This window comes from Lepidochelys kempii, chromosome 8 (assembly GCF_965140265.1).
Source record: "Lepidochelys kempii isolate rLepKem1 chromosome 8, rLepKem1.hap2, whole genome shotgun sequence".
Lineage (NCBI taxonomy): Eukaryota > Metazoa > Chordata > Testudines > Cheloniidae > Lepidochelys > Lepidochelys kempii.
Window position 1 is genome coordinate 38822681 of NC_133263.1, and position 27091 is coordinate 38849771.

Genomic DNA, 27091 nt, shown 5'->3' on the forward strand with positions numbered 1-27091 from the left:
TTCTAATATTTATTGTATTTTTTAAATTAAAACAGTAATATATGTTCCCAAAGTACATTGTTTAAAGCAATCAAAGAAAGGCTAGGAAATATTTTTGTATAGTGGGCATGTGATTATACTTACATGATTTGACGGTCTCCTTTGTCTTTGTATCTCTGGGAAGACTTTGAATACATTTGCTCACGAGGACTCATTTCACTTTTCCATTCCTGTTTAGTTTTTGGAATGTGTGGAAAACTATCCAAGTCTTCTTTAGCGCAGTTCTATGAGAGAATAGGACCTGGTTTCTCATTATAGTTCAACTCAAGAGAAATTTTTTTAGTACTTTTTAGAAACAACCTGTGTATTCTGAGTGGGCAGATTACTTTCGAAGGAAAGATCACCTAAAAGGGACAATAAGGGCTAACCACGAAAATAGTTTTGCTCAGGAGTTTAGATGTATATTTTGAACGCGCAATCACTTGTGCTATTGGGTTTAAAAACTATTGCTTTCTGTCAAACGCTTTAGAACTGCGCTTAGCTGAATCTCACCCATAGGAGTGTTTGTGGAGAATGTGGTTAATACATGGAAATTGTTGTTCTTGTACATATTCATTACACAGACACACACCAAGACGTACACCCACACATATACGCATATATATGCAAACAAAGGCAAAGAAATCTCAAGAATTGTAAGTTTTACACTATCAATAAATAGATACCCACACATCTATATCTATATCTATCTTTATTTTTATCTATATTGAAAAAGCATTTAGACTTTACATTTATACTTACATTAGAAAACAGTTATTTATACTTCAAGGCAATGCTTTTATTATACTACATGTTTTGCATTTCCATGCAAATTAGGAGAAAAAAGCACAAAACAAAACAAGCAAATCTACATGTTTGTGAGTAGTACTGTACCGGCGCCTTGATAAGATCGCTGCTGTTGCAGTTTTCCCGTTGAGACTCAGAGTGCCGCTGTTGGCCAATGCGGAGTCAGGGCTGGAGCTGGAGATCCACCGGAGCCTCCTGCAGTGCGCTTGCTCCGTCACACAGCGCAGATCGCAGAGGAAACAGCAGAGAGACCTTCCCAGCCCGGCTGAGAAAAGGGAACTGCCGTTAGAACACACAATACCGGAATGTTTATCCCTCTGCTGGGATGGGATTTGTAAACACCAGATGTAACCAAAACAGGGAAAGGAGAGAGCAAATCAGGCAGAGGCAGGAATGGAAATCAGGCGCCGAAAGCCGAGCCGGGCAGTCACACGGCAAGTACTGTTGTTTCCTTTCTTATTGTCTTTGTTCTGCCGGGCGGTCTCGGAGCACATTCGTTATTCCATACCTGAGGAAATGGCGAAAGGTTCCCTTGTGGGGAATCTCGCCAAGGATTTGAGATTAAATATCAGAGAATTGCAGCAGCGAAAGCTCCGTGTCAATTCGGAAAAGCAATACTTCAGTGTGAATGGGGAAAATGGCAACCTGTATGTGAATGGCAGGATAGACCGGGAGGAGATATGTCGGGAGACACCCGTTTGTGTCCTGACACTCGAAATGGTTGTGGAAAGTCCTTTAAATGTTTTCCATGTGAATGTAGCGATCCAGGACATTAATGATAACGCCCCGCAGTTTATCAAGAGTAACATTGGTTTAGAAATCAATGAGTTAGCACTGCCGGGTACACGATTTCCCCTACGACGAGCGCAAGATCCAGATACCGGGATCAACTCAGTGCAGAGTTACCAAATCAGCAAGAGTCCGCATTTTACCCTGGCTGTGAAAGAGAGCCCGGATGGAAATAAATACCCAGAATTAGTACTGGAAACATCTTTGGATCGGGAAAAACAAAGTTCCCATCACTTGATCCTGACGGCTGTGGATGGGGGAGATCCAGTCAAATCTGGGACGGCTCAGATTAGGGTTAATGTCACTGATGCCAATGACAATCCCCCTGTGTTTACTGAGGAGATCTACAAAGTCAGCCTTAGGGAAAACCTACCACGAAGCTCCTTAGTGCTTCAAGTGAAAGCCACGGATAAGGATGAAGGATTAAATGCGCAAATCACATACTCATTCAGCAACGCGAAGGAAAATGCTCGTACAGTGTTTCATTTAGATCCTGCGAACGGAAGAATTACAAATACAGAGTATTTAGATTTTGAAGAAACAAACACATACATGCTGGAAGTAGAAGCTAGGGATGGGGGTGGACAAACTGCTCACTGCAAAATACAAATAGAAATTTTTGACGAGAATGACAACGCCCCGGAAGTGACATTTACATCAGTGTCCAGCCAAATACCGGAAGACTCAGCGCGCGGGACCGCGATAGCTCTGATCAAAGCCCATGACCGAGATACCGGAGAGAACGGACAGGTCACCTGTTACATTCTAAAGAGTCTGCCATTTACAATAGTGTCCTCCTCTCGCAATTATTATAAAATCGTCACGGAATCTTCTCTGGACAGAGAAAGGACCCCGGAGTACAATATCACAATCACAGCCACAGACAAAGGCTCTCCCCCACTCTCCACCCAGAAAACCATCCTGTTGCAGATCTCAGATATCAATGACAACGCCCCTGTCTTTGAGAAACCTTCCTACACCGCCTATGTGCCAGAGAACAATCCCTCTGGAGCATCTATTTTCAGTGTAAAAGCCTCAGACCGGGATCTGGACCGGAACGCCCGAGTCACTTACTCCATCCTGAGCAGCAACCTGAGCAGCAACCTCGAAGAGGTGCCTCTCTCCTCCTACATCTCCATTAACTCCCAGACCGGAGCGATCTATGCGCAGCGCTCCTTCGACTACGAGCAATTCCGAGAGTTTGAGCTGCAAGTGAAGGCCCAAGACGGCGGGTCCCCGCCTCTCAGCAGCAATGTCACCGTCAGGGTGTTTATTGTGGATCAGAATGATAACGCCCCTCGCATCCTGTACCCCTCGCTCGGAGCCGATGGCTCCGCCTTGTTCGAGATGGTGCCTCGCTCGTCCGAGGCAGGTTATCTGGTGACTAAGGTGGTGGCGGTGGATGCTGACTCGGGATACAATGCCTGGCTCTCCTACCACGTGCTCCAGGCCACGGACCCGTCGCTGTTCAGCATGGGGCTGCAGAGCGGGGAGATCCGGACAGCCCGCGCCTTTGCGGACAGAGATGCTGTGAAGCACAGGCTGGTCACCCTGGTGAAGGACAACGGGCAGCCGCCTCTGTCCGCCACAGTGACCCTCAACCTGGTGTTTGCCGAGAACTTCCAAGAGGCTCTTCCGGAAATGAGCGACCAATCGAGTGACTCGGCATCTCAGTCTGATATACAGTTCTACTTGGTGCTGGCTTTAGCCCTGATCTCATTTTTGTTCCTCCTGACAGTGACACTGGCCACTGTGATGAAACTGAGAACGTCAAGGAAACGTAAATTACTTCAGTGTTTTGGTCCGGAGCCTTATTCCAAGACCGGCTCTAGGTTTCCACCCAACTATGAAGATGGGACTTTGCCTTATTCCTACCAGTTGTGTTTGTCCTCAGACGCCAGGAAGAATGAATTCACTTTCCTGAAATCTAATGTGCAGATGGACAGGAATATTCTGTGCAGTGACAGCTCAGGGACGGTGTTTATTGGCAATGGAACAAGCAGTTTACATGGTGGGACAGAGACTGCTGGGGAGGTGAGTTTCTGTTTTAATGCCTCATATACTATCTTTATAGAGAATACGCAGTCATTGTGAAATACTGCCTTAATGTGTTTAGGCTTTTCTTTTGTACCCATTTCCATAATATTTGTGGCCTCAGACTTTGTCCTCAGGTGGAGGACAGCGAAAGTTATCCCCATTTTATAAAGTATAAAGCTCACCACAATGGGAATAAGTGACCTGGGCATTTCAGAGAGGAATTCTGCGATTTACCACAAGATAAAACTCAAATTTTCTAAGGCCCTATCCACTTCCTTAACTGCCAATCCCTTCGCTCTTTCCAAAGAGCTCTTTTCTCTCATTTGAAAATATTTAAATTAAATTAAATTAAATAAGTGCATTTTGCAGCGATATTATGTACCTGCTCGCCAATATGATGTGCTTCTGCTAACGACAGAGAAAAATAGGACAACCTTTTAATTTTAATATGTAAAGTTCCATTAATACTCTTTAATATGCTTCTTTTGAACTGTTTTTGTTAAAAGTGCATAAGTTAAAACTGCCAAAAGTTTTGAAGTTGTTATAATCATAAATATGGAAAGTGCGCTCATGGTTTGGCCAATGTCTTGCCTCTTTCTTGTGAATTTTATAGCATGATATTGGGATATGGTGTCATATAAAGCTAGATTTTTTATGACTTTATTATTCACCAGTGGGAAAGCGATGAGGAAATTTTGTAAATCATCTTAAATAAGTGATGATATAACCGTAACACATTACCATAGTGTGTTCTAGATATGGCACATCATTTACATGGAGGAAAGTATTTTACAAATATCTGAGCGATGAAAAACTATTATAGGGCTATTATTCTGTCTTTATCTGCACTTGTCAGGCCAAGTTTTCTTAGCTACCGTGAATCCAAATATTCAGGGGATCATAGGGAGCCATAAATATTCGTAAAATTATATTTGAAAGCCTTTTTATACATACAGCTGGCATTTTGGGGGGACGGCTCTCTGCACTTTCCAGATCCCAGAGCCCTCCTAAGCAAGTGTTGAGTCCACTGGAAATGTTAAACTCCTCCTTTGCAATATCCTAGATCTACTTATAGCCCTCCAGGATCTAGAGATATGGACCCAACTGTCCCAGAGTTATGACTGAAATGAATATTAGCTACCATGAATTTCGGGCCAGTTTAAATATTTCAAGGAAGGGGAAGGCGCATAGTCCATAATTTTCCTGGAAAGTTTATAGTTCAAAATTTCAGACTGTTAAAGCATCTTAGCGGTTTGGAATGTTAGAAAATTTCCTGGAGGGGGTGCAGCAGTGGCCAGGGTGCAGCTGAAGTGGTCAAATATGCATGAGAAATTGAATAATCATGTGATATTATTAATCATATTGCTCTGCAATTTATTAAATTGATATTAACACCACATATCTAGCATGTGTCTGTATATGTGTGTTGGCTGTGTACGTACATGCACTCGTGTATCCTTTCATATTTGGACTTTATATATATTCCTCTTGTGGCAGTATATCCAGGAAGCTAACAGCCTCTTATTGTAATAGATATTATAAAGCTGAATGTGAAACTTTATTGTACAATTTTTGTATCACCCTTTTGGCGAGCCCACCCACAGATAGCGCTCGTATGGCTCCTATATTTCTATGTCATCAAATGAGCTGATAATGAATATAGTGAATTAATGACAAATTTGACTGAGTCAAAATATCTGAAATATGAACAAAATATTATTTAATGCGACAGATGTACAAGTCAGGTATAAGGTTAGGAAACGAGGATATCAGTATATTACAACTATACAGTTAGTGAGCAAAATTCTCATAAAATTCACAGTTCTATGGAAGTGCCACATATAAAGAGAGAGTAATAACTCTGGCAAAATCGATGTATGTTAGATGTATGTTAATTCATAGAAAACATATCAAAATTGCAGATATATTATCAGTAACTTTATAAGAAATTGAGTCAGATTCGCCTCCGACAACAATGTATTTGTTTTCTGGAGATATATTGGACTCCCCTATTTACCTGCAAAACAGAACGCAGCATATTTTAAAAGGTTAAATGTCAAATATAAATACCAACGTACACACTCCAGCACAGAGCTACTGCAGTAATTGGTTGTGACTCTGAGCGCCGCTGTTCACCAATCAGGGAGAGAAACGCGACGAGAGATCCAGCCAGCCCAGCCCTGCTGTTACACAGCACAGAACCTGGAGATCAGACTCTCACTCCCCGGGTCTCTCTGGACTAAGCATTAATGGACGATACTGGCTGAAACTGGCTCCTGATTTGATACCCAATATTTTCGGAAATATTTGACCAAAGATAAAATCCAAACGGAGACATTCCCTGACAGAGAATCGGCGGCGCTACATCAGCAAGGAAATGACCCGGCACTGTACAGCGCGAGTCCTATTCTGCGTGATATTGGTTGCCATTTCGGAGGCAGTTGCTGGGCAGATTCGCTATTCCATTCCGGAGGAAATGCAGAAAGGCTCTTCCGTGGGGAACATCGCAAAGGATCTGGAGCTGGATGTAGAGCAGCTCTCAGACAGAGCCGTTCGCATTGTTTCCAGAGGTAGGACGCAGTATTTTGCTTTGAATTTTAAGAGCGGCCATTTATACATCACGGAAAGGATAGACAGAGAAGAGATCTGTGGTGGGATGGAAATGTGTCTGTTAAATTGTGAGGTTATAGCTCAAGCTAAAATGAAGCTTTTTCCGGTCGAAGTAGAAATCACAGATATTAATGATAATGCTCCCAGCTTCCTGTCAGAAGAATTCGATTTAAAAATCAGTGAAACAGCAGCCCCAGGATCACGGTTTTCTGTGCGTCAGGCAGAGGACCCAGATATGGGACTAAATTCCATCCAGAGCTACCAACTCAGCAGTAACAGGCATTTCTTACTGGATGTAGAAACGCGATCTGATGGAATAAAATACGCTGAATTGGTGCTGGAAAAGTCTCTAGACCGGGAAGAACAAGCAGTTCACAAGCTAATCCTCACAGCCACTGACGGGGGAGATCCAGTCAGATCCGGCACTGCGCAAATCCGCGTAATTGTTCTCGATTCTAATGACAATGCCCCAGTTTTTAGCCAGCCTGTCTACAGAGTGAGCATTTGGGAAAACGTGCCTGAAGGTTCCCCGGTTGTCACAGTAAAAGCCACTGATCCGGATGAAGGAGTCAACAAAGAGGTGAAATACTCTTTCCAAAAAATCACAGACAAAGCTTCCCAAATGTTCCACTTGGACCCTAAAACTGGTGAAATAACAGTCGTGGGCAAACTGGACTTTGAGGAAGCTGCATTATATGAAATTGAGGTGCAAGCGCATGACGGGGGAGGCCTTTTTGACAGATCCAAAATTGTAATCGCTGTTCGCGATGTGAATGACAACGTTCCGGAAATCGCTCTCAGATCTCTCATCAGCTCGATCCCCGAGGACTCTCCCCCGGGGACTGTCATCGCCCTTTTAAATGTGCAAGATCCAGACTCAGGAGAGAACGGGGAGGTCACGTGCTCCACACCTAGCAACCTCCCCTTCCAGCTGAAGAAACCCTTCGAGAATTATTACAGTCTGGTGACAGACCGAGCTCTGGACAGGGAGCAGGTGGCAGCATACAACATCACAGTGACCGCCACGGACAACGGGACTCCTCCTCTTTCTACAGCCATCACGATCCCACTCCGGATTTTAGACACGAATGACAACTGTCCTCTCTTCGATAAAACATCCTACGCCGGCTACGTCATGGAGAATAACCCGAGAGGAGTCTCTGTTTTCTCCCTGAGGGCGAGTGACCCCGACTGGGGGGAAAACGCGAGAATCACTTACTCCATTAATGAAGGAGACAGAAGCGAAGTGCCTTTGTCCTCTTCCATCTCCATTAACTCCGAGACTGGGGCTCTCTACGCTCTGCGCTCCTTCGATTACGAACAGTTCCGGGAGATTCGGTTCCAAGTGCAGGCTCAGGATGGGGGTTCCCCACCTCTCAGCAGTAATGTCTCCGTCACTCTCTTTATACTGGATCAGAATGACAACAGCCCGCACATCTTACACCCCTCCTTTCCCACCGATGGCTCCACGGGAGTGGAGTTGGCCCCTCGCTCCTCCGAGCCGGGTTACCTGGTCACTAAGGTGGTGGCGGTGGATGCAGACTCCGGGCAGAACGCCTGGCTCTCCTACCAGCTGCTGAAGGCTACAGAGCCGGGGCTCTTCTCTGTAGGACTCCACAGCGGCGAGATCAGGACAGCGCGCTCCTTTGTAGACAAAGATGCGCTCAAGCAAAGTCTGGTGGTTTTAGTGAAGGACAACGGGCAGCCCCCTCTCTCTGCCACGGCCACTGTCACGGTGGTGGTGGCTGACAGCATCCCCGAAATCCTCTCCGATTTAAGCAGCCTCTCAGCTCCTGCAGACCCCCAGTCCAGCCTCACCTTGTATTTGGTGATCGCTGTGGCTTCCGTTTCTTGCTTGTTCTTTACCTTTATCCTAGTGTTCCTGGCCCTGAGGCTCCGCAGGTGGAGAAACTCGCAGCTGTTTGACTCCTCCAGTGTGACTTTCAGTGGAGTTCCCGTCTCGCAGCTTGTGGGGCTCGATGGAGTCAGAGCTTTTCTTCACTCCTACTCACATGAGGGTTCTCTAACCACGAACTCCAGGAAGAGCCAATTCAACTTTCCCAAATCAAACTATTCAAATACTCTGACCAGTCAGCAGACTTGTGAGATAAAGGATCCTATTCTAGTTACTGGAGAATTAAACATTAGTAACGGGGATCAGACCTCGCTTCAGGTGAGCTAATATTTTTGGCCGTTTTTATGGTCTAAATACATTTGTGGAGCCAGTAAAGGCACTTGTAATTCATTTGGAATTAGATTATGTGGTATTGTAATCAGCGGAGTATTTGATCACTACATATAAATAAAATGTGTTTGTGGGTACAGTAAGGTTTGTACTGAGCTATAAAGAAGAGATATTCTAAATCACTTTATCAGTTCCTGTTAAATAGAGATTGATATAAAAACCTGGCACTACCTTTGTCTATTTTTGGTGATGTGGACCTATAATTATAGTTCAGTTTATCTGTCATTGGTGCAGGGATATTTCAAGATTTTTTTCCTTGCATCATAGGATAGATTTTGAGCACATGGGTTTATTAGAACCAATTTTAACTTCCCAGAGATGCTTGAAATTTGAGACACGTGAGGGTATGACTGGCAACCTTTTACTGTGTTTCCTTAGGGCAGTTCTATAGGAGAACTTTGTCTAGTGCGTACTTACAGTTCAGTTTATGAGACTGGAACCTTTTCTTAGTTGATTTAGAAATACTTTCTGTGGTGGACAGATTTTTTTAAAGAAAAAAATTAATCTAAAAAGGACAATAATGCTCTACATGTAAGTAAGAAAATTGTTTCGCTCAGAAGTTTTCTTTGAGGCCCGTGGCCGCTCATGTCATTCTCGTATTAAAAATATTATCTTGTGTCCAACAATAGGTAAGTATCTTTGGGTGTATTTCAGGTATGTGGTAGATGTGATTCTTTAAATAGAAATTGTGAAAAATTTTGGAAAGTTCTTACCATTATTCATATTCATACATACATACACACATACATACAAATATATATTTAAAGAATCAGACCCACCACATGCACAAATATGGCACAGAAAACTAAGGCCTGGCACTATCCACAGATGGATAGATACACGTGTGCAGAAGCAAATAGCATTCACGGCTATTTTTTATTTTTCTTTATTATTTATTTATTATTGTTTACATCTATTTTGTGATTCACTTGTTTACAATTAGGGACAATCATTTTAAAATGCTGTACATATAGAATACATTGTAAGCAGAAAATAAAACCTCCCATGGTAGTCACTTGAGCTCTACTGGCACCTGAATAAGATCGCTGCTGTTGCAGTTCTCCGGTGGAGACTCAGAGTGCCGCTGTTGGCCAATGCGGAGCCAGGGCTGGGGCCGGAGATCCACCGAAGCCTCCTGCAGTGCGATTGCTACGTCACACAGCGCGGATCGGAAAGAGCATAGCAAAGAAACCTTCACAGTCCGGCTGAGAAAGGGGGACGTCCTCAGAGCTCTCTGTAGACATAATCAACAGGCAATCCGGGCTCTGTCTGCGATAAATTACTGTTGATTCCCTCCTTTCTAATGTAATGAAAACAAAGAAAAGGAAACAGGAAGAAGAGAGGAGATCTGACCGGCATTGGGATGGAAATCAGCGGCCGAGAGCCGGGCTGGGCAGTCACACGGCAAGTACTGCTGTTTCCCTTTTTATTGTCTTTGTTCTGCCGGGAGGTCTCAGGGCAGATCAGTTATTCGATTCCTGAAGAAATGGCGAAAGGTACCCTTGTGGGGAATCTCGCCAAGGATTTGGGGCTGAGTGTGAGAGAACTGCCGCGGCGAAAGCTACGAGTCGTGTCTGCAGCTAAAAAGCAATACTTCAGCGTGAATGGAGAAAGTGGGAACGTCTATGTGAATGGCAGGATAGACCGGGAGGAGTTATGCGGGACATCTCAACTCTGCCTCATAAATTTCGAAATTGTGCTGGAAAATCCTTTGAATGTTTTCCACATAAATGTCGCGATCCAGGACATTAACGATAATGCCCCGCTTTTCCTAAAAGACAGCATCGATCTACAAATCAGTGAATCCAGTTTGCCAGGGGCTCGATTTCTCCTTGAATATGCTGAAGATCTTGACGTTGGGATGAACTCTCTACAGAGTTACCAGTTGAGCCCCAATCACTATTTTATCCTGGAAGTCAAAGAGAGCCAGGATGGAAATAAATATGCAGATTTAGTGCTGCAAAAATCACTGGATCGGGAAAGCCAGCGCAACCTTCACTTGATCCTCACGGCTGTGGATGGGGGTGAGCCGCAGAGAATTGGGACGGCCCAGATATGGATTAATGTCACCGACGCCAATGACAACCCCCCCATCTTCTCTCAGGAGCTCTACAAAGTCAGCCTGAGGGAAAATGCACCGACGGGCTCCTTAGTGCTTCAGGTTAAAGCCAACGACAACGATGAAGGTTCAAATGCTCAGATCAGCTACATTATTAGCAAGGTATCAGAAAAGACCCTTCAGAAATTCAGCCTGGACTCAGAAAATGGAAAAATCACAATAAAGGAGCCCTTGGACTTTGAAGAGACACGTGACTATACCATGGCAGTAGAAGCAAAGGATGGAGGCGGACTAGTGACACACTGCAAAGTGGAAATAGAAGTTATTGATGAGAACGACAATGCCCCCGAAGTGACATTCACATCTGTGTCCAATCCTGTCCCAGAAGATTCAGTACCTGGGACAGTGATAGTTCTGATCAGTGTTAATGATCTAGATTTTGGAGATAATGGAAGGGTCTCATGCCATTTACTGGATGATTTTCCGTTTACTATAGTGTCGTCTTCTAATAATTACTACAAGCTCCTCACAGACAGCACCCTGGACAGGGAAAGGACCCCGGAGTACAATATCACAATCACCGGCACAGACAAAGGCTCCCCCGCCCTCTGCACCCAGAAAACCATCCTGTTGCAGATCTCGGATATCAATGACAACGCCCCTGTCTTTGAGAAACCTTCCTACACCGCCTATATGCCAGAGAACAGTCCCTCGGGGGCCTCTATTTTCAGTGTAAAAGCCTCAGACCGGGATCTGGACCGGAACGCCCAAGTCACTTACTCCATCCTGAGCAGCAACCTCGAAGAGGTGCCTCTCTCCTCCTACATCTCCATTAACTCCCAGACCGGAGTGATCTATGCGCAGCGCTCCTTCGACTACGAGCAATTCCGGGAGTTTGAGCTGCAAGTGAAGGCCCAAGACGGCGGGACCCCGCCTCTCAGCAGCAATGTCACCGTCAGGGTGTTTATTGTGGATCAGAATGATAACGCCCCTCGCATTCTGTACCCTTTGCTCGGAGCCGATGGCTCCGCCTTGTTCGAGATGGTGCCTCGCTCGGCCGAGGCAGGTTATCTGGTGACTAAGGTGGTGACGGTGGATGCTGACTCAGGACACAATGCCTGGCTCTCCTACCATCTGCTCCAGGCCACGGACCCGTCGCTGTTCAGCATGGGGCTGCAGAGCGGGGAGATCCGGACAGCCCGCGCCTTTGCGGACAGAGATGCTGTGAAGCACAGGCTGGTCACCCTGGTGAGGGACAACGGGCAGCCGCCTCTGTCCGCCACAGTGACTCTCAACCTGGTGTTTGCCGAGAACTTCCAAGAGGCTCTTCCGGAAATGAGCGACCAATCGAGTGACTCGGCATCTCAGTCTGATTTACAGTTCTACTTGGTGCTGGCTTTAGCCCTGATCTCATTTTTGTTCCTCTTGACAGTGACACTGACCATTGTGATGAAATTGAGAACGTCAAGGAAACCTAAATTACTTCAGTGTTTTGGTCCTGACCCTTATTCCAACACCGGCTCTATGTTCCCACCCAACTATGAAGATGGGACTTTGCCTTATTCCTACCAGCTGTGTTTGTCCTCAGACGCCAGGAAGAATGATTTCACTTTCCTGAAACCAAATGTCCAGGTAGCAGATAATATTCTGTGCGGTGAAAGCTCAGGAACGGTATTTATGGGCAACGGATCTAGTAGTTTACATGCTGAGACGCAGACTGCTGCGGAGGTGAGCTGGTGAACTTATAATTTCATATTCATGTTTGTTTGAAGATTTTGAAGTAACTCTTTTCATCTTTAAGAAGTGTAGGAGGTCGTTGTGGAATTGAACCGTAGTCGTTTTTAGACTGTTCCATGGCGCACACAATTCGCATCTCTGAAACACTAATGAAGTTGTTTCCACAATACTCCTGCCTTTTAGAGTAGCTTTATTTTACCCATTTTACTGGGGAGGAGCTGAGGCACAATGGGAACAACTGTAAGATAAAGATGTAAAAAGAAACGATTAAACTGCTTCTCTTGCAGCAGTCTTTTCTAAGAGTTCGATAGGAACCTGATAGGTTAATAGAAAATGAGTACTTGTGGCACCTTAGAGATTAACCAATTTATTTGAGCATAAGCTTTCCTGAGCTACAGCTCACTTCATGGGATGCATACTGTGGAAAATACAGAAGATGTTTGTATACATACAAACCATGAAAAAATGGGTGTTTACCACTACAAAAGGTTTTCTCTCCCCGCACCCTACTCTCCTGCTTATCTAAAGTGATCACTCTCCTTACAATTTGTATGATAATCAAGGTGGGCCATTTCCAGCACAAATCCAGGTTTTCTTTCCCCCCCCCCCTTTTTCCACACACACAAACCCACTCTCCTGTTGGTAATAGCTTATCTAAAGTGATCACTCTCCTTACAATGTGTATGATAATCAAGGTGGGCCATTTCCAGCACAAATCCAGGGTTTAACAAGAAGGTGGGGGGGGGGTAGGAAAAAACAAGGTTACCTTGCATAATGACTTAGCCACTCCCAGTCTCTATTCAAACCTAAGTTAATTGTATCCAATTTGCAAATGAATTCCAATTCAACAGTCTCTTGCTGGAGTCTGGTTTTGAAGTTTTTCTGTTGTAATATAGCAACTTTCATGTCTTAGTTATATATATATATATATTAGTTAATATAGACACAAACATATAAATATTCTATTGGTCCACGGATGACCCACCCCTTACGTGTCCCTTATGTAACATGATTTTGTGGTGTGTTATAAAAGTTTTATTGGCATAAGTTTGTGATGGCTGAATTACTCAACAGTGGCAAAGATATTAGAGCGTTATGCGGGTCATTCAAAGGAAGTTATGACAAAATCGTTACAACACCTCTTCCTGTAGTCTGTCTATGTTCATATCTTACAAGGGGGACATTTGTTTTACAAGTAATATACAGAGTTTTAAAACATTTTAATTGGACCTGTTTTCTTTGTAACTGCTCCTTCAAGTTAGGTTTCCTTAGTTATCATGAGTCCAACTGTTCAGTAGGGGTGTAAAGCCAGATACTTTAACATTTAAATGATGCATTTAAAAAGTCTTTGTATATAAAAGTGAATGTATAATTGTTAAGCTGTCTGGGGTGGCTCAAAAGCCCAGGTACCAATCACAGGACAGGCTGTTAAGATGCAGGGCACAAACTTCTAACTGGTTGTGAGTTCTATATTTAGATTTTACCAACCAAATAGCAAGTGTAAACTACTCAAGCATTATTATAGTTTGAACATGGAGTCATAGACAGTCCCCTGGGGTACTCTGGTCTGTCTTGCCACCTAGGTAAGCTTACCTCTCTGATAGATAGTCCCTTATCCCAAAAATCATAGTCGCTTATCCCAAAAATCATAACAATATTCAAGTTACTCCCAGTCCCAAAGGACCAATCACTTACCCCAGGTCAATGGCACATTGGATCCTTACAATGCAGACAGCACTTGTAGCCAGGTCTATAGTAAATTAACTAATAATTTATTAAATAGATTTATTAAATTTTATTAAGAAAAAGAAATTAGAGTGTTATTTACAAGATTAAAGCAGATAAACGTGCACTGACAAATGAGTTACAGTCTTAGGTTTCATAAGGTGATAGAAGCTGCTCTAATATGGAAGCTCTATATGTCCTTTAGGGCTAACCTTGGCTATGCAGCTGTGGATCCCTTGCTTATTCTTAGAAATCTTGCCCTCCCAAAGTCCAAGCTGCAAAGAGATTCAGTTTCTTCTTGTCAGAGGTCTCCATGGCCTTCCCCCACTGTTCAAACTGATGGGAGGAATCCACATGCATGTCTGCTCTTAATGCCTGAGAGGGAGGACCAACAAATCAACAAAGTCTTTTGTCCTCTGATGTTCCACAGTGGTTTGTCTGATGTCTATAGGCCTTCTTTGTTGAGAAGGAGCTAACATCTCCTGTGGTAAACTAGTATTTCACACTTGCTTCTCTTCTGACTGGGGGAGTTTACAGTTTCAGAACAAGCACTTTTACAGTTACAGAGCAAATACTTAAACATTACTTTATAATATGGGGTACAGAGATTATAAGTGAGATTAATGTATGCAGCAATTTACAAGCATTTCATAAAGTCTAAACACTAAACACATTTTTATAAATCTAATAATACCTGTTTTAACAATACTAATACACAGGTGAGCCAGACTTGTTTCCAGCTATGCATTTATCAGTGTTCAGTTGAGGTCTACTGGCCTTGGCATGGTTTTTAAAAACCAGTTTTTCTACACTTTCCCAAAATGGAAGCATGTACTGGATACCACTGGAATGCTATAACTCCTTTTCAACAGCAACAGACAGTGCTCCTATTTCTAGCCTGCAAAAAGTGGACTCTTCCTATTCTCACTGGCTATTGACTACTATGGGCCCAAGGGCCAGTGTTTTTATTGTATTTTATTTCTTTAATTTTTATGTGAGGAAGGTCATATACCACTTTGGAGGGGAAAGGGAAACATGAACTTGTCTGGTTGGTAGTCTTAAAATAGTGATTTAGTTTTAGCTTCTCGAATATTTACAATGTTAGATGTTTTTGCCATGGAATAGGTGTATTACTGGTCAGAGTGTTCAAAAGTATACAACAAGCTGTAGTATTATGTGATTTTATTCACTATATGTCTCAGCAATTGATTACATTGACGTTACTAGTATGCATGTGTGTCCCATATGTGTGATTTGATATTTTAAATGTTTGCATTATTGGAATATATATTCCCCTTGAAGTAGCGTTCTTCTAGTATCAATTCCAATAGCTCTCCATTGTTCTAGATATTATAAAACTTTGTTTGAAGACCACCAGGCTCATAAATATATAGAGTAAAAATTATTTTATCACCTAATAGATAAAGCCAACCCATAGATAGCACTCCTGAGTCCTTTATTTATATTTAATCCACAGTGCAAGAATGGACTTAAACAACAAAAATGAACAAATCAAATAATAAAAAAATGTGAAATAGTACATCTACTGACATAGAAGTCAGGTATAAGTTTACTACAAAGATATAAGCATTTAGCAATTGCACAATGCATCATCAGAATGAAATGCCCAGAGGATAGTTGGATTTGAGAAACATATATCTCATATATATATAGATAACTCTGGACCAAGCTATTTGTAATTCATAGTCAAGTAAACAAAATAAACAAAATTAAACCACTAAAACTTTATAAATAACGATCAGTCCTACAAACACAAATTTTATTCCTTGGGAATACTTCAGATTTATGTACATAATAATGAGAAAACAACATATTTATAATGTGAACTCTCAAATGAAAGTACTTGTCAAAAACTCCAGCGTGAAGGTTCGGCAGTTATTGATTGAGACTCTGAGCACCGCTGTTCACCAATCAGGGAGAGAAAGGTGATGAGAGATCCAACCAGCCCAGCCTGGCATTTAGGCAGCACAGAACACAGAGCTCAGATTCACACTCACCCAGTGTTTAATTTGTGCCAGGGTTTGCCAGGACTGAGCCCCTGAACCTCTGGGCTTGATAGGTCAGTTATGAAAGTAAAAAGATTGCTTGAGCCCCAGCACCCCTTTTACTACAAATGAAGCATTGCACTCAAGGGATCTGGACTGAACAGTAAGGAACTATATTCTAGGAATGAATTTAGCTTTGCTTTAACTATCAACATTACTGGTAACGTTCTGCCAAAGACAGAATTAAAACACAGTCATTCAGTGGAGGAGAATCAGGAGCTCCACATCCACACTGGCAGGGGAACTGTGAGCACCTACCTCAGGGCAGACTGTCACAAGCAGGGCAGACACCCCCAAACTGGTGATGTGTTCTATAATTAGATTTCACCAAGCCAGTAACAAATTTGAACTCCTGGATAGGGTGACTAGACAGCAAATGTGAAAAATCAGGATAGAGAGTGGGGTGTGATAGGAGCCTATATAAGAAAAAGACCCCAAAATCGGGACTGTCCCTATAAAATCAGGACATCTGGTCACCCTACTCCTGGATCACAATGCCAGTTTTACCATGGAGTCACAGACAGTCCCCTCAGACTCTCCAGTCTATCTTGCCACCCCCACAAACTGGACTTTGTGATAGAAGGTCACTTAAACCAAAAATCACACTACATGAGGTTGCTCCCAGTTCCAGGAGACCAGTCACTTACTTCTCATTAATTGGTATTTTAGATTTTACACCAAAGATGGTGCTAGTAGCCAATTCTATAGTAAACTAACTAAAGGTTTATTAGCTAAGAAAAGGAAATAAGAGTTATTGAGCTGTTAAAGCAGGTAAAATATATCTGTGGGTGAGTCACTGTTTGGAACTCCAAATGGTGACAGTGATGTACTAAGCTGCCAGTTTCCCAAAAGTCTTTTCAATGTTCCCAAATTCTCTCTGGGGATCTCTGCTTTGCATCTGGTACACTTCCCTCTAAGAGTCGAAACAGTCCAGAGATGAAAGATCTTTCCTTGAATCCATACTTTTTGCTTCTTCTCACAGAAAACAAGTTGACAGTGTCACTAGTGTGGGCTTTTCCTTTGATGAGGGAGAGTGAGGAATGCATTTTGCATCTTTGACCTCTGATCCTCACACACAATGATGACTTGCTTTGAAATTAGCAGGTTTTTTGTTAAATTTCTTCATTTGCATTTCACAAGGCTTCTTGCTTGTTTGATGGTTCATTTGATGGGTTATTTAGTTACAGGGGTATCCACAATGTAATGTTTGCTACTGCACTCAGATACATATAAGAGAAAACAATGCAAGTAACGTACCACTAGTTTTCAAGTAGTTTAAACTCCAAATACACCCTTATACATTTAGCAATTACATTGATCTATACTGGTACACAAGTGAATTCGCCAGGGGCTCTGGCATAAGCTGGCACCTGGTCTGCCAACGTCACACTAGTCAACTGAACATTTGGTCGATAGATACATCTAAGTCCATTATTGTTCCATAGAAAGGAGATCTCCTAATTCCCTTTTACCAATTCTTATGAAATATACGTTTGTTGCAAACCTGGTAGTTTATTTAATCAGCGAGACTGGAGAGTTTAATTGCCTGAAATATTACAAACAAGTGGAAATTCGTGTATATTTTTGGAAACATCGACTTCTAACGACTATACATTTTTAGTGCAAAGTAAAATGAATATTTTATAACAGGTCTCTACAATATTATTCTGCAACCCAGTTTATTTCAGTCCAAAAAGGGGTTTTGTAAACTTTCATGACTGAAAGGCATAGACATTGAAAATTCATAAACATTACATTAGGCTATGTAAATACATATTTATGATGAAGGACAGTTTCGACATCATTTTAGGTTTCCTACAATAGTAATTTTCTTTTGTCCTAAATTTGAGCCTTGACAGATTGAGAAATATGTGTGACAGATTATACTGATGTGTTTTTCATGGAATTGTTGGCATTAGAAATTAGATTCTAAAACATTTTAGTAACGTTTAGCTAAGACAAATTATATGTTTCCATAGTATATGTATTAATAGTGATCAAATGGCTAGTTTAAATTCATTCCGTCTACTAGGCATGTAGTTGTAGCTAGATTTACCTCACATTGGTGTAGGAATATTTGACAGACTTACTCTAGCTTTACATCGTAAGAAAACTTTTGAATACAGAGGTTTAAGGGAAACATTTTTGCCTTTTCTGAGATGCCCTATATTTTGTATACCTGAGAGAGCTTCTGGGAATTTTTTTTTACTCCGTTCTTTAGTGAGGTTCTATGGGGGAATATGGCCAACTGTATAATTACAGTAAAGTGTAGGAGAATAGAAACTTTTCGTAGTTATTTTAGAAACACTCTCTTCTGAGGAGACAGATTACTTTGAAAGAAAAAGACAAACTAAAGGCTCTAAAAGTAATTACTGAAATGGTTCCATTCAAAAGTTTAGACAGCGGTTTAGAACCAACAATGGCTCGTGTCATTCTAACTTTCTATTGCTTTTTGTCAAACTTGAAAGAACTATCCTTATCTGGATCTCAGGCATGTGTGTGTTCGCAGGGGATATGATTATTTAAACGAAGTCATTGTAAATGCTGAAAAGTTCTTTTACCTATTTACGACATATGTGTGCGCGCACGCGCACACACATATATACATACTAACAACGTGAAAGAAAAGTCAAGAAAGTATAAGGCTTACGATATTCACAGACTGATAGGTGCACAAAAAATACACAAAAAGCATGTCGAGTTGACATCTACATTTCTATACAAAGATACATTTTTGTACTTGATAATGGTTTCATTCTCGTCTATACAATTACAATATAACTTTTAGCTATACAGAATAATCCACAATAGTCACTACAGCTGTGCCGGCGCCTTGATAAGATCGCTGCTGTTGCAGTTCTCCGGCTGAGACTCAGAGTGCCGCTGTTGGCCAATGCGGAGCCTGGGCTGGAGCCGGAGATCCACCGGAGCCTCCTGCAGTGCGATTGCTCCGTCACACAGCGCAGATCAGAGAGAAAGCAGAGCAGAGAGACTCCACACAGTCTGTGCGGAGAAAAATAAACACCCCTTCACAGCGCTCTGAACAGTTAAACAATCCGGACTCCAATTACTCTTTCTTACCAGGGATTATATCAGCTTGATGGGGTTTTTCATTACCTGATCTGATTAAAAAAGAAGACGAGAGACAGCAAGAAGAGGGCAAAGGTGACAGGAATGAGGATGGATGCGAGGCACAGAGAGCCGGACCTGGTCGTCAGACAACAGGTACTATTGTTTGCATTCTTATTCTCTTTGTTCTGCCGGGGGGTCTCGGAGCAGATTCTTTATTCGATTCCGGAGGAAATGGCCAAAGGTTCCCTCGTGGGGAATCTCGCCAAGGATTTGGGGCTGAGTGTGAGAGAACTGCCCAGCCGGAAGCTCCGTGTCAGTTCGGAAAAGGAATACTTCTCTCTGAATGGAGAAAGTGGCAACGTCTATGTGAATGACAGGATAGACCGGGAGGAGATTTGCGGGACACCTCAACTCTGCATCATAAATTTCGAAACTGTGCTGGAAAATCCCTTGAACATTTTCCACATAAATGTCGCGATCCAGGACATTAACGATAATGCCCCGCGTTTCTTAAAAGATAATATCAAACTAGAGATGAGTGAATCTACTTTACCAGGTGCCCGCTTCCTCCTGGGAAATGCTGAAGACCTTGACGTTGGGGTGAATTCTCTGCAGAGTTACCAGCTGAGCCCCAATCAGGATTTCATCCTGGAAGTCAAAGAGAGCCGGGATGGCAATAAATATGCAGATTTAGTGCTGCAGAAACCCCTGGACCGGGAAAGCCAGCGCAGCCTTCACTTGATCCTCACGGCTGTGGATGGGGGAGAGCCGCAGAGAACTGGGACCGCCCAGATATGGATTAATGTCACCGACGCCAATGACAACCCCCCCATCTTCACTCAGGAGCTCTACAAAGTCAGCCTGAGGGAAAATGCACCGACGGGCTCCTTAGTGCTTCAGGTTAGAGCCACCGACAACGATGAAGGTTCGTATGCTCAGATCAGCTACGTCTTCAGCAACATTCCAGAAAAGGCCCGTCCGAAATTCAGTCTGGACCCAGAAACCGGGGAAATCACCGTAAAGGAGCCCTTGGACTTTGAGGAGACACGTGACTACACCCTGGTAGTAGAAGCAAAGGATGGAGGCGGACTAGTGACACACTGCAAAGTGGAGATCGAGGTTCTTGATGAGAACGACAATGCCCCCGAGGTAACACTCGCATCCCTGGCCAGCCCCATCCCCGAAGACTCAGTGCCTGGGACAGTGATAGCTCTGATCAAAGTTCTAGACCGAGACGACGGAGAAAACAGAAAGGCCTCCTGTCGTTTACAAGAAGATTTACCCTTTAAAATTATATCGTCTTCCAATAATTACTACAAGCTTCTTACAGACAGCACCCTGGACAGAGAAAGGACCCCGGAGTACAATATCACAATCACCGCCACAGACAAAGGCTCTCCCCCACTCTCCACCCAGAAAACCATCTTGTTGCAGATCTCAGATATCAATGACAACGCGCCTGTCTTTGAGAAACCTTCCTACACCGCCTATGTGCCAGAGAACAATCCCTCGGGAGCATCTATTTTCAGTGTAAAAGCCTCAGACCGGGATCTGGACCGGAACGCTCGAGTCACTTACTCCATCCTGAGTAGCAACCTCGAAGAGGTGCCTCTCTCCTCCTACATCTCCATTAACTCCCAGACCGGAGCGATCTATGCGCAGCGCTCCTTCGACTACGAGCAATTCCGGGAGTTTGAGCTGCAAGTGAAGGCCCAAGACGGCGGGTCTCCGCCTCTCAGCAGCAATGTCACCGTCAGGGTGTTTATTGTGGATCAGAATGATAACGCCCCTCGCATCCTGTACCCTTCCCTCGGAGCCGATGGCTCCGCCTTATTCGAGATGGTCCCTCGCTCGGCCGAGGCAGGTTATCTGGTGACTAAGGTGGTGGCGGTGGATGCTGACTCGGGACACAATGCCTGGCTCTCCTACCATCTGCTCCAGGCCACGGACCCGTCGCTGTTCAGCATGGGGCTGCAGAGCGGGGAGATCCGGACAGCCCGCGCCTTTGCGGACAGAGATGCTGTGAAGCACAGGCTGGTCATCCTGGTGAAGGACAACGGGCAGCCGCCTCTGTCCGCCACAGTGACTCTCAACCTGGTGTTTGCCGAGAACTTCCAAGAGGCTCTTCCGGAAATGAGCGACCAATCGAGTGACTCGGCATCTCAGTCTGGCTTTACTATTATTTTGGTGGTAGCTCTAGCTTTGATCTCATTTTTGTTTCTCCTGACAGTGACACTGGCCATTGTGATGAAATTGAGAACGTCAAGGAAACCCAAATTACTTCAGTGTTTTGGTCCTGACCCTTATTCCAAGACAGGCTCTATGTTCCCGCCAAACTATGAAGATGGGACTTTGCCTTATTCCTACCAGCTGTGTTTGTCCTCAGACGCCCGAAAGAATGAATTCACTTTCGCGCAGCCTATTGTGCAGAGGAACGAGAATATTCTGTGCAGTGACAGCTCAGGGGCGGTATTTATGTGCGATGACTCTAGCAACTTAAAAGCTGAGACAGAGACTTTTGTGGAGGTGAGATTCTGTTTTCATGCATTCTATATTTTCCTGTTCAACTTTGAATGAATAATTGTAAATGAAGACCAGACGTCTTCTAGTATAGGAACACATTGTGAAATAGGTGTTTGGGGGGGGGGTTGTTTTGGTTTGGGTATGTTTGTTTGTTTTTAAGGCTTCTACCTATAGTGCCTCATGTGGTATCTAGGCGTATCACAAACATGTATGAATTTGTACTCATGACATTCCTGCTACCTAGAGTAAGGTTACCCCCATTTTACAGATGATGAATTTAAGTAAAAGTAGACCTCCTGTTGATCACAAAAGAAGTCTGAAACAGAGTTCGGAATCAAACTCAAGACTCCTAAATCCCAATCCGCTGTTTTAATTACAAGATATTTTTCTTTCTTTTAAGAGTGAACATCCTTCCTCTCATTCAAAACATTTCCTTAGAATAACTTTATTCTCAATAAATATCTAGATACCTGAAGTAAAAGATATATTTTCTAATAGTACAGAACAAATGTTTCAATTCATTTTAATGCATAATTTTTTAAAAAATAACCACTCTACATACTGCTTATTTTGCAGAAGTCTTCTTTGATTAGTGTTCTACAATATCTTGGACAGATGATATAGTCATAAATATATAAAGATACCCTTTTTACTCCTCCAGTACCCCTGGAGGACTCTCTTTTATGTCGCTTGTATAGCCTGGTTTTCAGGTGTGATATAAAAGCTTTCAATTATGCGGATTTGTGATGGCTTCATTGCTCACCTGTGGCAAAGCCATGAGTGAATCTTGCAGCTCCTCCCAGACGAGTAATGATAAATCTCTTTTGCCCTACTGTCCTATATTCCGTACATGGCCATACATCCCGCAGAGAAAGACTGTTTTTCAAATGTTTTGGAAAGTCTGAAAAAGGTAATTGTGCCCTTTCCCCCTATACCTATACCTATCAGGCCAGGTTGCTTTAATTCCCATTATTCCAAATGCTCTGGGATAATAGGGAGCCATCGAGTTTCTTAAAATGTGCTTTATAATTCTTGATATACAGAAATATATAATATTTTAAAACTTTCCAGACTCATTTACCAGAACTAGAAGCAAGTGCTGGGTCACACTTTGGAAAGCTGTAAGTGTTCTGCCCAGACACCCTGAGTCTAGCCCTCCCGGTGGCGAGATTTCGACAATGAGAATTGTCACGGCTGTATGAATTGTCACAAGTGTATGGTAAATATTGACTGTCAAGGGCCTGGGCCCAGAACGATTGTTTTTAGGAGTAGCGAGGAGGGACATATTCCTCATTTTGGGGGAGGGGAATTTCCCTTGGCTGGTTGATGTTTTAGTGATAGCGGATATTTGAAGCTGCTCAGAGGTCTGGAACGTTAGGAGTTGTCCAGGAAAAGGGAACTTTGTGGACAAAATGCAGTTGATGTGCTCAACCGTGCTGATAAACGAAGGATGGAGGATCCTGTGATTTTATTTCTCACACGGTTTTTTAGTTTATCACATTGACATTACTACAACACATGTCGTATATATATTACGTACACACACATATATATAAAGGCCCAATTACCTATATATATATATATATCTTGTGTGTGGTGTGTATATACATACACAAATATATGTACTTTTGTGTTTTCTGTTACTGAATTATAGTTACATATCTTCCTCTTGTGTTAGAGTTTTCTGGGAAGCCAATAGCGTCCCTCTTTACTAGGTATTAAATAACTGAGAGTGAAAACTGGAAAATATATGGAATACAAATAATTTTATATCCTCTATTAGATAGAGCTCACCCATAGATGGCACACCTGAGTTTTCTATTCATATTATAGCCATTGCGATATAAATGAATAACATGAATTAAGTAACGAACATGAACAGCCAAATATAACTGAAATATAAAAATATAATATTTAATGCTGCTAATGTACAACTCAATAAGAACTTTACTAAAAGAGCATATTAGTATATAGCAACTTAAGAGTGCATAAGTGCACCACCAAGGACAGTCAGGTGGAAAAGCATAGATTTAGACATAATAATCCTAGGCAAATCTGTTCACATGTAATTAACGCTTAAACATATTAAAAACACATAAAATATTATTTCTACATATTTGTGCATAACAACCCAGATTCCTGACCACCAACATTTTTCTCCATTACTTGGAAGCATTTCAAGCTCTCACATATCCCTAACAAGGAGAAACCACCGAGGGTAGAATGTTGCCTATCAGATTAAAATTCCAACACACTATCAGTCTAAAAACTCCAGCAGGAAGCGTGTGCAGTTATTGGTTGAGACTCTGAGCGCCGCTGTTCACCAATCAGGAAGCAAAATGCGCTGAGAGATCCAGCCAGCCGAGCCCCGCTGTTTCACAGCACAGAACACAGAGATCAGATTCACACTCACCGGGTATGAATATTAAACGGTGATATTCGCTGCAAGTGGCTTTGGTTTTAACTATAAATATTTTCGGAAACATTCTGCCAAAGATAAAATCCAAACGCGGCGTCTCCAGACCAGCATGGGAGTGCCAGAAACACAAAAGCTACGGCACTGCAAAGGGCGAGCCCTGTTCTGCTTTATGTTGGCTACCGTTTGGGAGTCAGCTTCTGGGCAAATTCGCTATTCGATTCCGGAAGAAATGGAGATAGGATCTTCCGTGGGGAATGTCGCAAAGGATCTGGGGCTGGAAGTAAAGCAGCTCTCAGACCGCGCAGTCCGCATTGCTTCCAGAGGTAGGACCCAGTATTTTGCTTTGAATTTTAAGAGCGGCCATTTAATAACCACAGAGAGGATAGACAGAGAGCAGATCTGTGGCGCGCTGGAGGAGTGTTCGTTAAACTGTGAGGTTATAGTGGAGGATAAAATGAAGCTTTATAGAGTTGAAATTGAAATCACAGATATTAATGACAATGCTCCCAGCTTCCAGAGAGAAGAAATTGAGTTAAAAGTCAGCGAGACAACAACACCGGGATCGCGGTTTCCTTTGAGTGATGCCCATGACTCAGATTTGGGTATTAATTCTCTCCAGAGCTACCAGCTCAGCAATAACAGGCATTTCTCTCTTGATGTGCAAACGGGAACCGATGGAGTTAAATATGCCGAACTGGTGCTGGAAAAGTCTCTAGACCGGGAAGAACAAGCTGTTCACGATCTAGTCCTCACAGCCACTGACGGGGGAGATCTAGTCAGATCGGGCACTGCGCAAATCCGCGTTGTTGTTCTTGACGCAAATGACAACCCACCGGTTTTTAGCGAGCCTATCTATAAAGTGAACGTTTTGGAAAATGTCCCGAAGGGTTCCACAATTCTTACAGTAAAATCAACTGATCCGGACCAAGGAATAAACAAACAGGTGATATACTCATTCAAAAAAATCACAGACAAAGCTTCCAAAATATTCCGCTTGGATTCGAACACTGGAGATGTAACTATTGTGGGAAATCTGGACTTTGAGGAAGCTTCATTGTATGAAATTGAGGTACAAGCGCATGACGGGGGAGGACTTTTTGGCAGGTCCAAAATTGTGATCGTTGTTAGCGATGTGAATGACAACGCTCCGGAAATCGCTCTCAGGTCTCTCATCAGCTCGATCCCCGAGGACTCTCCCCTCGGGACTGTCATCGCTCTTTTAGATGTACAAGATCTAGATTCAGGAGAGAACGGGGAGGTCACTTGTTCGTTACCAATCGACCTCCCCTTCCAGCTGAAGAAACCCTTCGAGAATTATTACAGTCTGGTGACAGACCGAGCCCTGGACAGGGAGCAGGTGGCAGCATACAACATCACAGTGACCGCCACGGACAATGGGACTCTTCCTCTTTCTACAGCCATCACGATCTCACTCCAGATTTTAGACACGAACGACAACGCCCCTTTCTTCGATGAAATACCCTACACCGGCTACGTCACTGAGAATAACCCGAGAGGAGTCTCCGTTTTCTCCCTGAGGGCGAGTGACCCCGACTGGGGGGAAAACGCGAGAATCACTTACTCCATTAATGAAGGAGACAGAAGCGAAGTGCCTTTGTCCTCTTCCATCTCCATTAACTCCGAGACTGGGGCTCTCTACGCTCTGCGCTCCTTCGATTACGAACAGTTCCGGGAGATTCGGTTCCAAGTGCAGGCTCAGGATGGGGGTTCCCCACCTCTCAGCAGTAATGTCTCCGTCACTCTCTTTATACTGGATCAGAATGACAACAGCCCGCACATCTTACACCCCTCCTTTCCCACCGATGGCTCCACGGGAGTGGAGTTGGCCCCTCGCTCCTCCGAGCCGGGTTATCTGGTCACTAAGGTGGTGGCGGTGGATGCAGACTCCGGGCAGAACGCCTGGCTCTCCTACCAGCTGCTGAAGGCTACAGAGCCGGGGCTCTTCTCTGTAGGACTCCACAGCGGCGAGATCAGGACAGCGCGCTCCTTTGTAGACAAAGATGCGCTCAAGCAAAGTCTGGTGGTTTTAGTGAAGGACAAGGGGCAGCCCCCTCTCTCTGCCACGGCCACTGTCACGGTGGTGGTGGCTGACAGCATCCCCGAAATCCTCTCCGATTTAAGCAGTCTCTTAGCTCCTGCAGACCCCCAGTCCAGCCTCACCTTGTATTTGGTGATAGCTGTGGCTTCCGTTTCTTGCTTGTTCTTTACCTTTATCCTAGTGTTCCTGGCCCTGAGGCTCCGCAGGTGGAGAAACTCGCAGCTGTTTGACTCCTCCAGTGTGACTTTCAGTGGAGTTCCCGTCTCGCAGTTTGTGGGAATCGATGGAGTCAGAGCTTTTCTTCACTCCTGCTCACATGAGGGTTCTCTAACCACGGACTGCGGAAAGAGCCAATTCAACGTTACCAAATCAAACTATGCAAATACCGTGACCAGTCAGCAGACTTGTGAGATAAAGGATCCTATTCTAGTTACTGAAGAATTAAACATTAGTTACGAGGATCAGACCTCGGTTCAGGTGAGGCTATAACTTTTGAGCTTTATCATTTTTTATCTGAAATTGTTGGTATCTGTAAAAAGAAAAGGAGTACTTGTGGCACCTTAGAGTCTAACCAATTTGTTTGAGCATAAGCTTTCGTGAGCTACAGCTCACTTCTGTAGCTCACGAAAGCTTGTGCTCAAATAAATTGGTTAGTCTCTAAGGTGCCACAAGTACTCCTTTTCTTTTTGCGAATACAGACTAACACCGGCTGTTACTCTGAAACCTGTTGGTATCTGTGGATTTCTAGACGGCTCATCAGTAAAGATACTAATTTATATGTTCGTATATTGGAGAGAGGGAGGGAAGGGAGAGTGTGTGTGTTTCTCTGTAATAAACCGAGTGATTTCCATTGAGTGCTTTGAGTGTCACCCGAAGGCCCTGACATTTTCTTTGCTATTGTCTAGAAAGCCAATGTTGTGCTATT

At 43.4% G+C, this 27091-nt stretch overlaps 1 protein-coding gene across 33 annotated transcripts in view; it reads left to right on the forward strand.

Annotated features, from left to right (window-relative positions):
* The window catches only part of LOC140915802 (protocadherin gamma-C5-like), a 384766-nt gene that overhangs the window by 294527 nt on the left and 63148 nt on the right, over positions 1 to 27091 (forward strand). The window contains exons 1-2 of one of the 33 annotated variants that reach the window (XM_073356155.1): positions 19064 to 19318; positions 21396 to 21691. The exons of 26 other annotated variants lie outside the window; for them this stretch is intronic. In XM_073356155.1, the coding sequence (XP_073212256.1) occupies positions 21413 to 21691 (279 nt within the window). In that variant the 5' untranslated portion in view covers positions 19064 to 19318; positions 21396 to 21412. Of the gene's footprint in view, positions 1 to 1044; positions 3649 to 5867; positions 8435 to 9631; positions 12294 to 19063; positions 19319 to 19343; positions 21692 to 24437; positions 26644 to 27091 lie in introns of those variants that run through there. 6 more of the 33 variants (XM_073356120.1, XM_073356138.1, XM_073356125.1 and 3 more) reach the window with 6 other exon arrangements.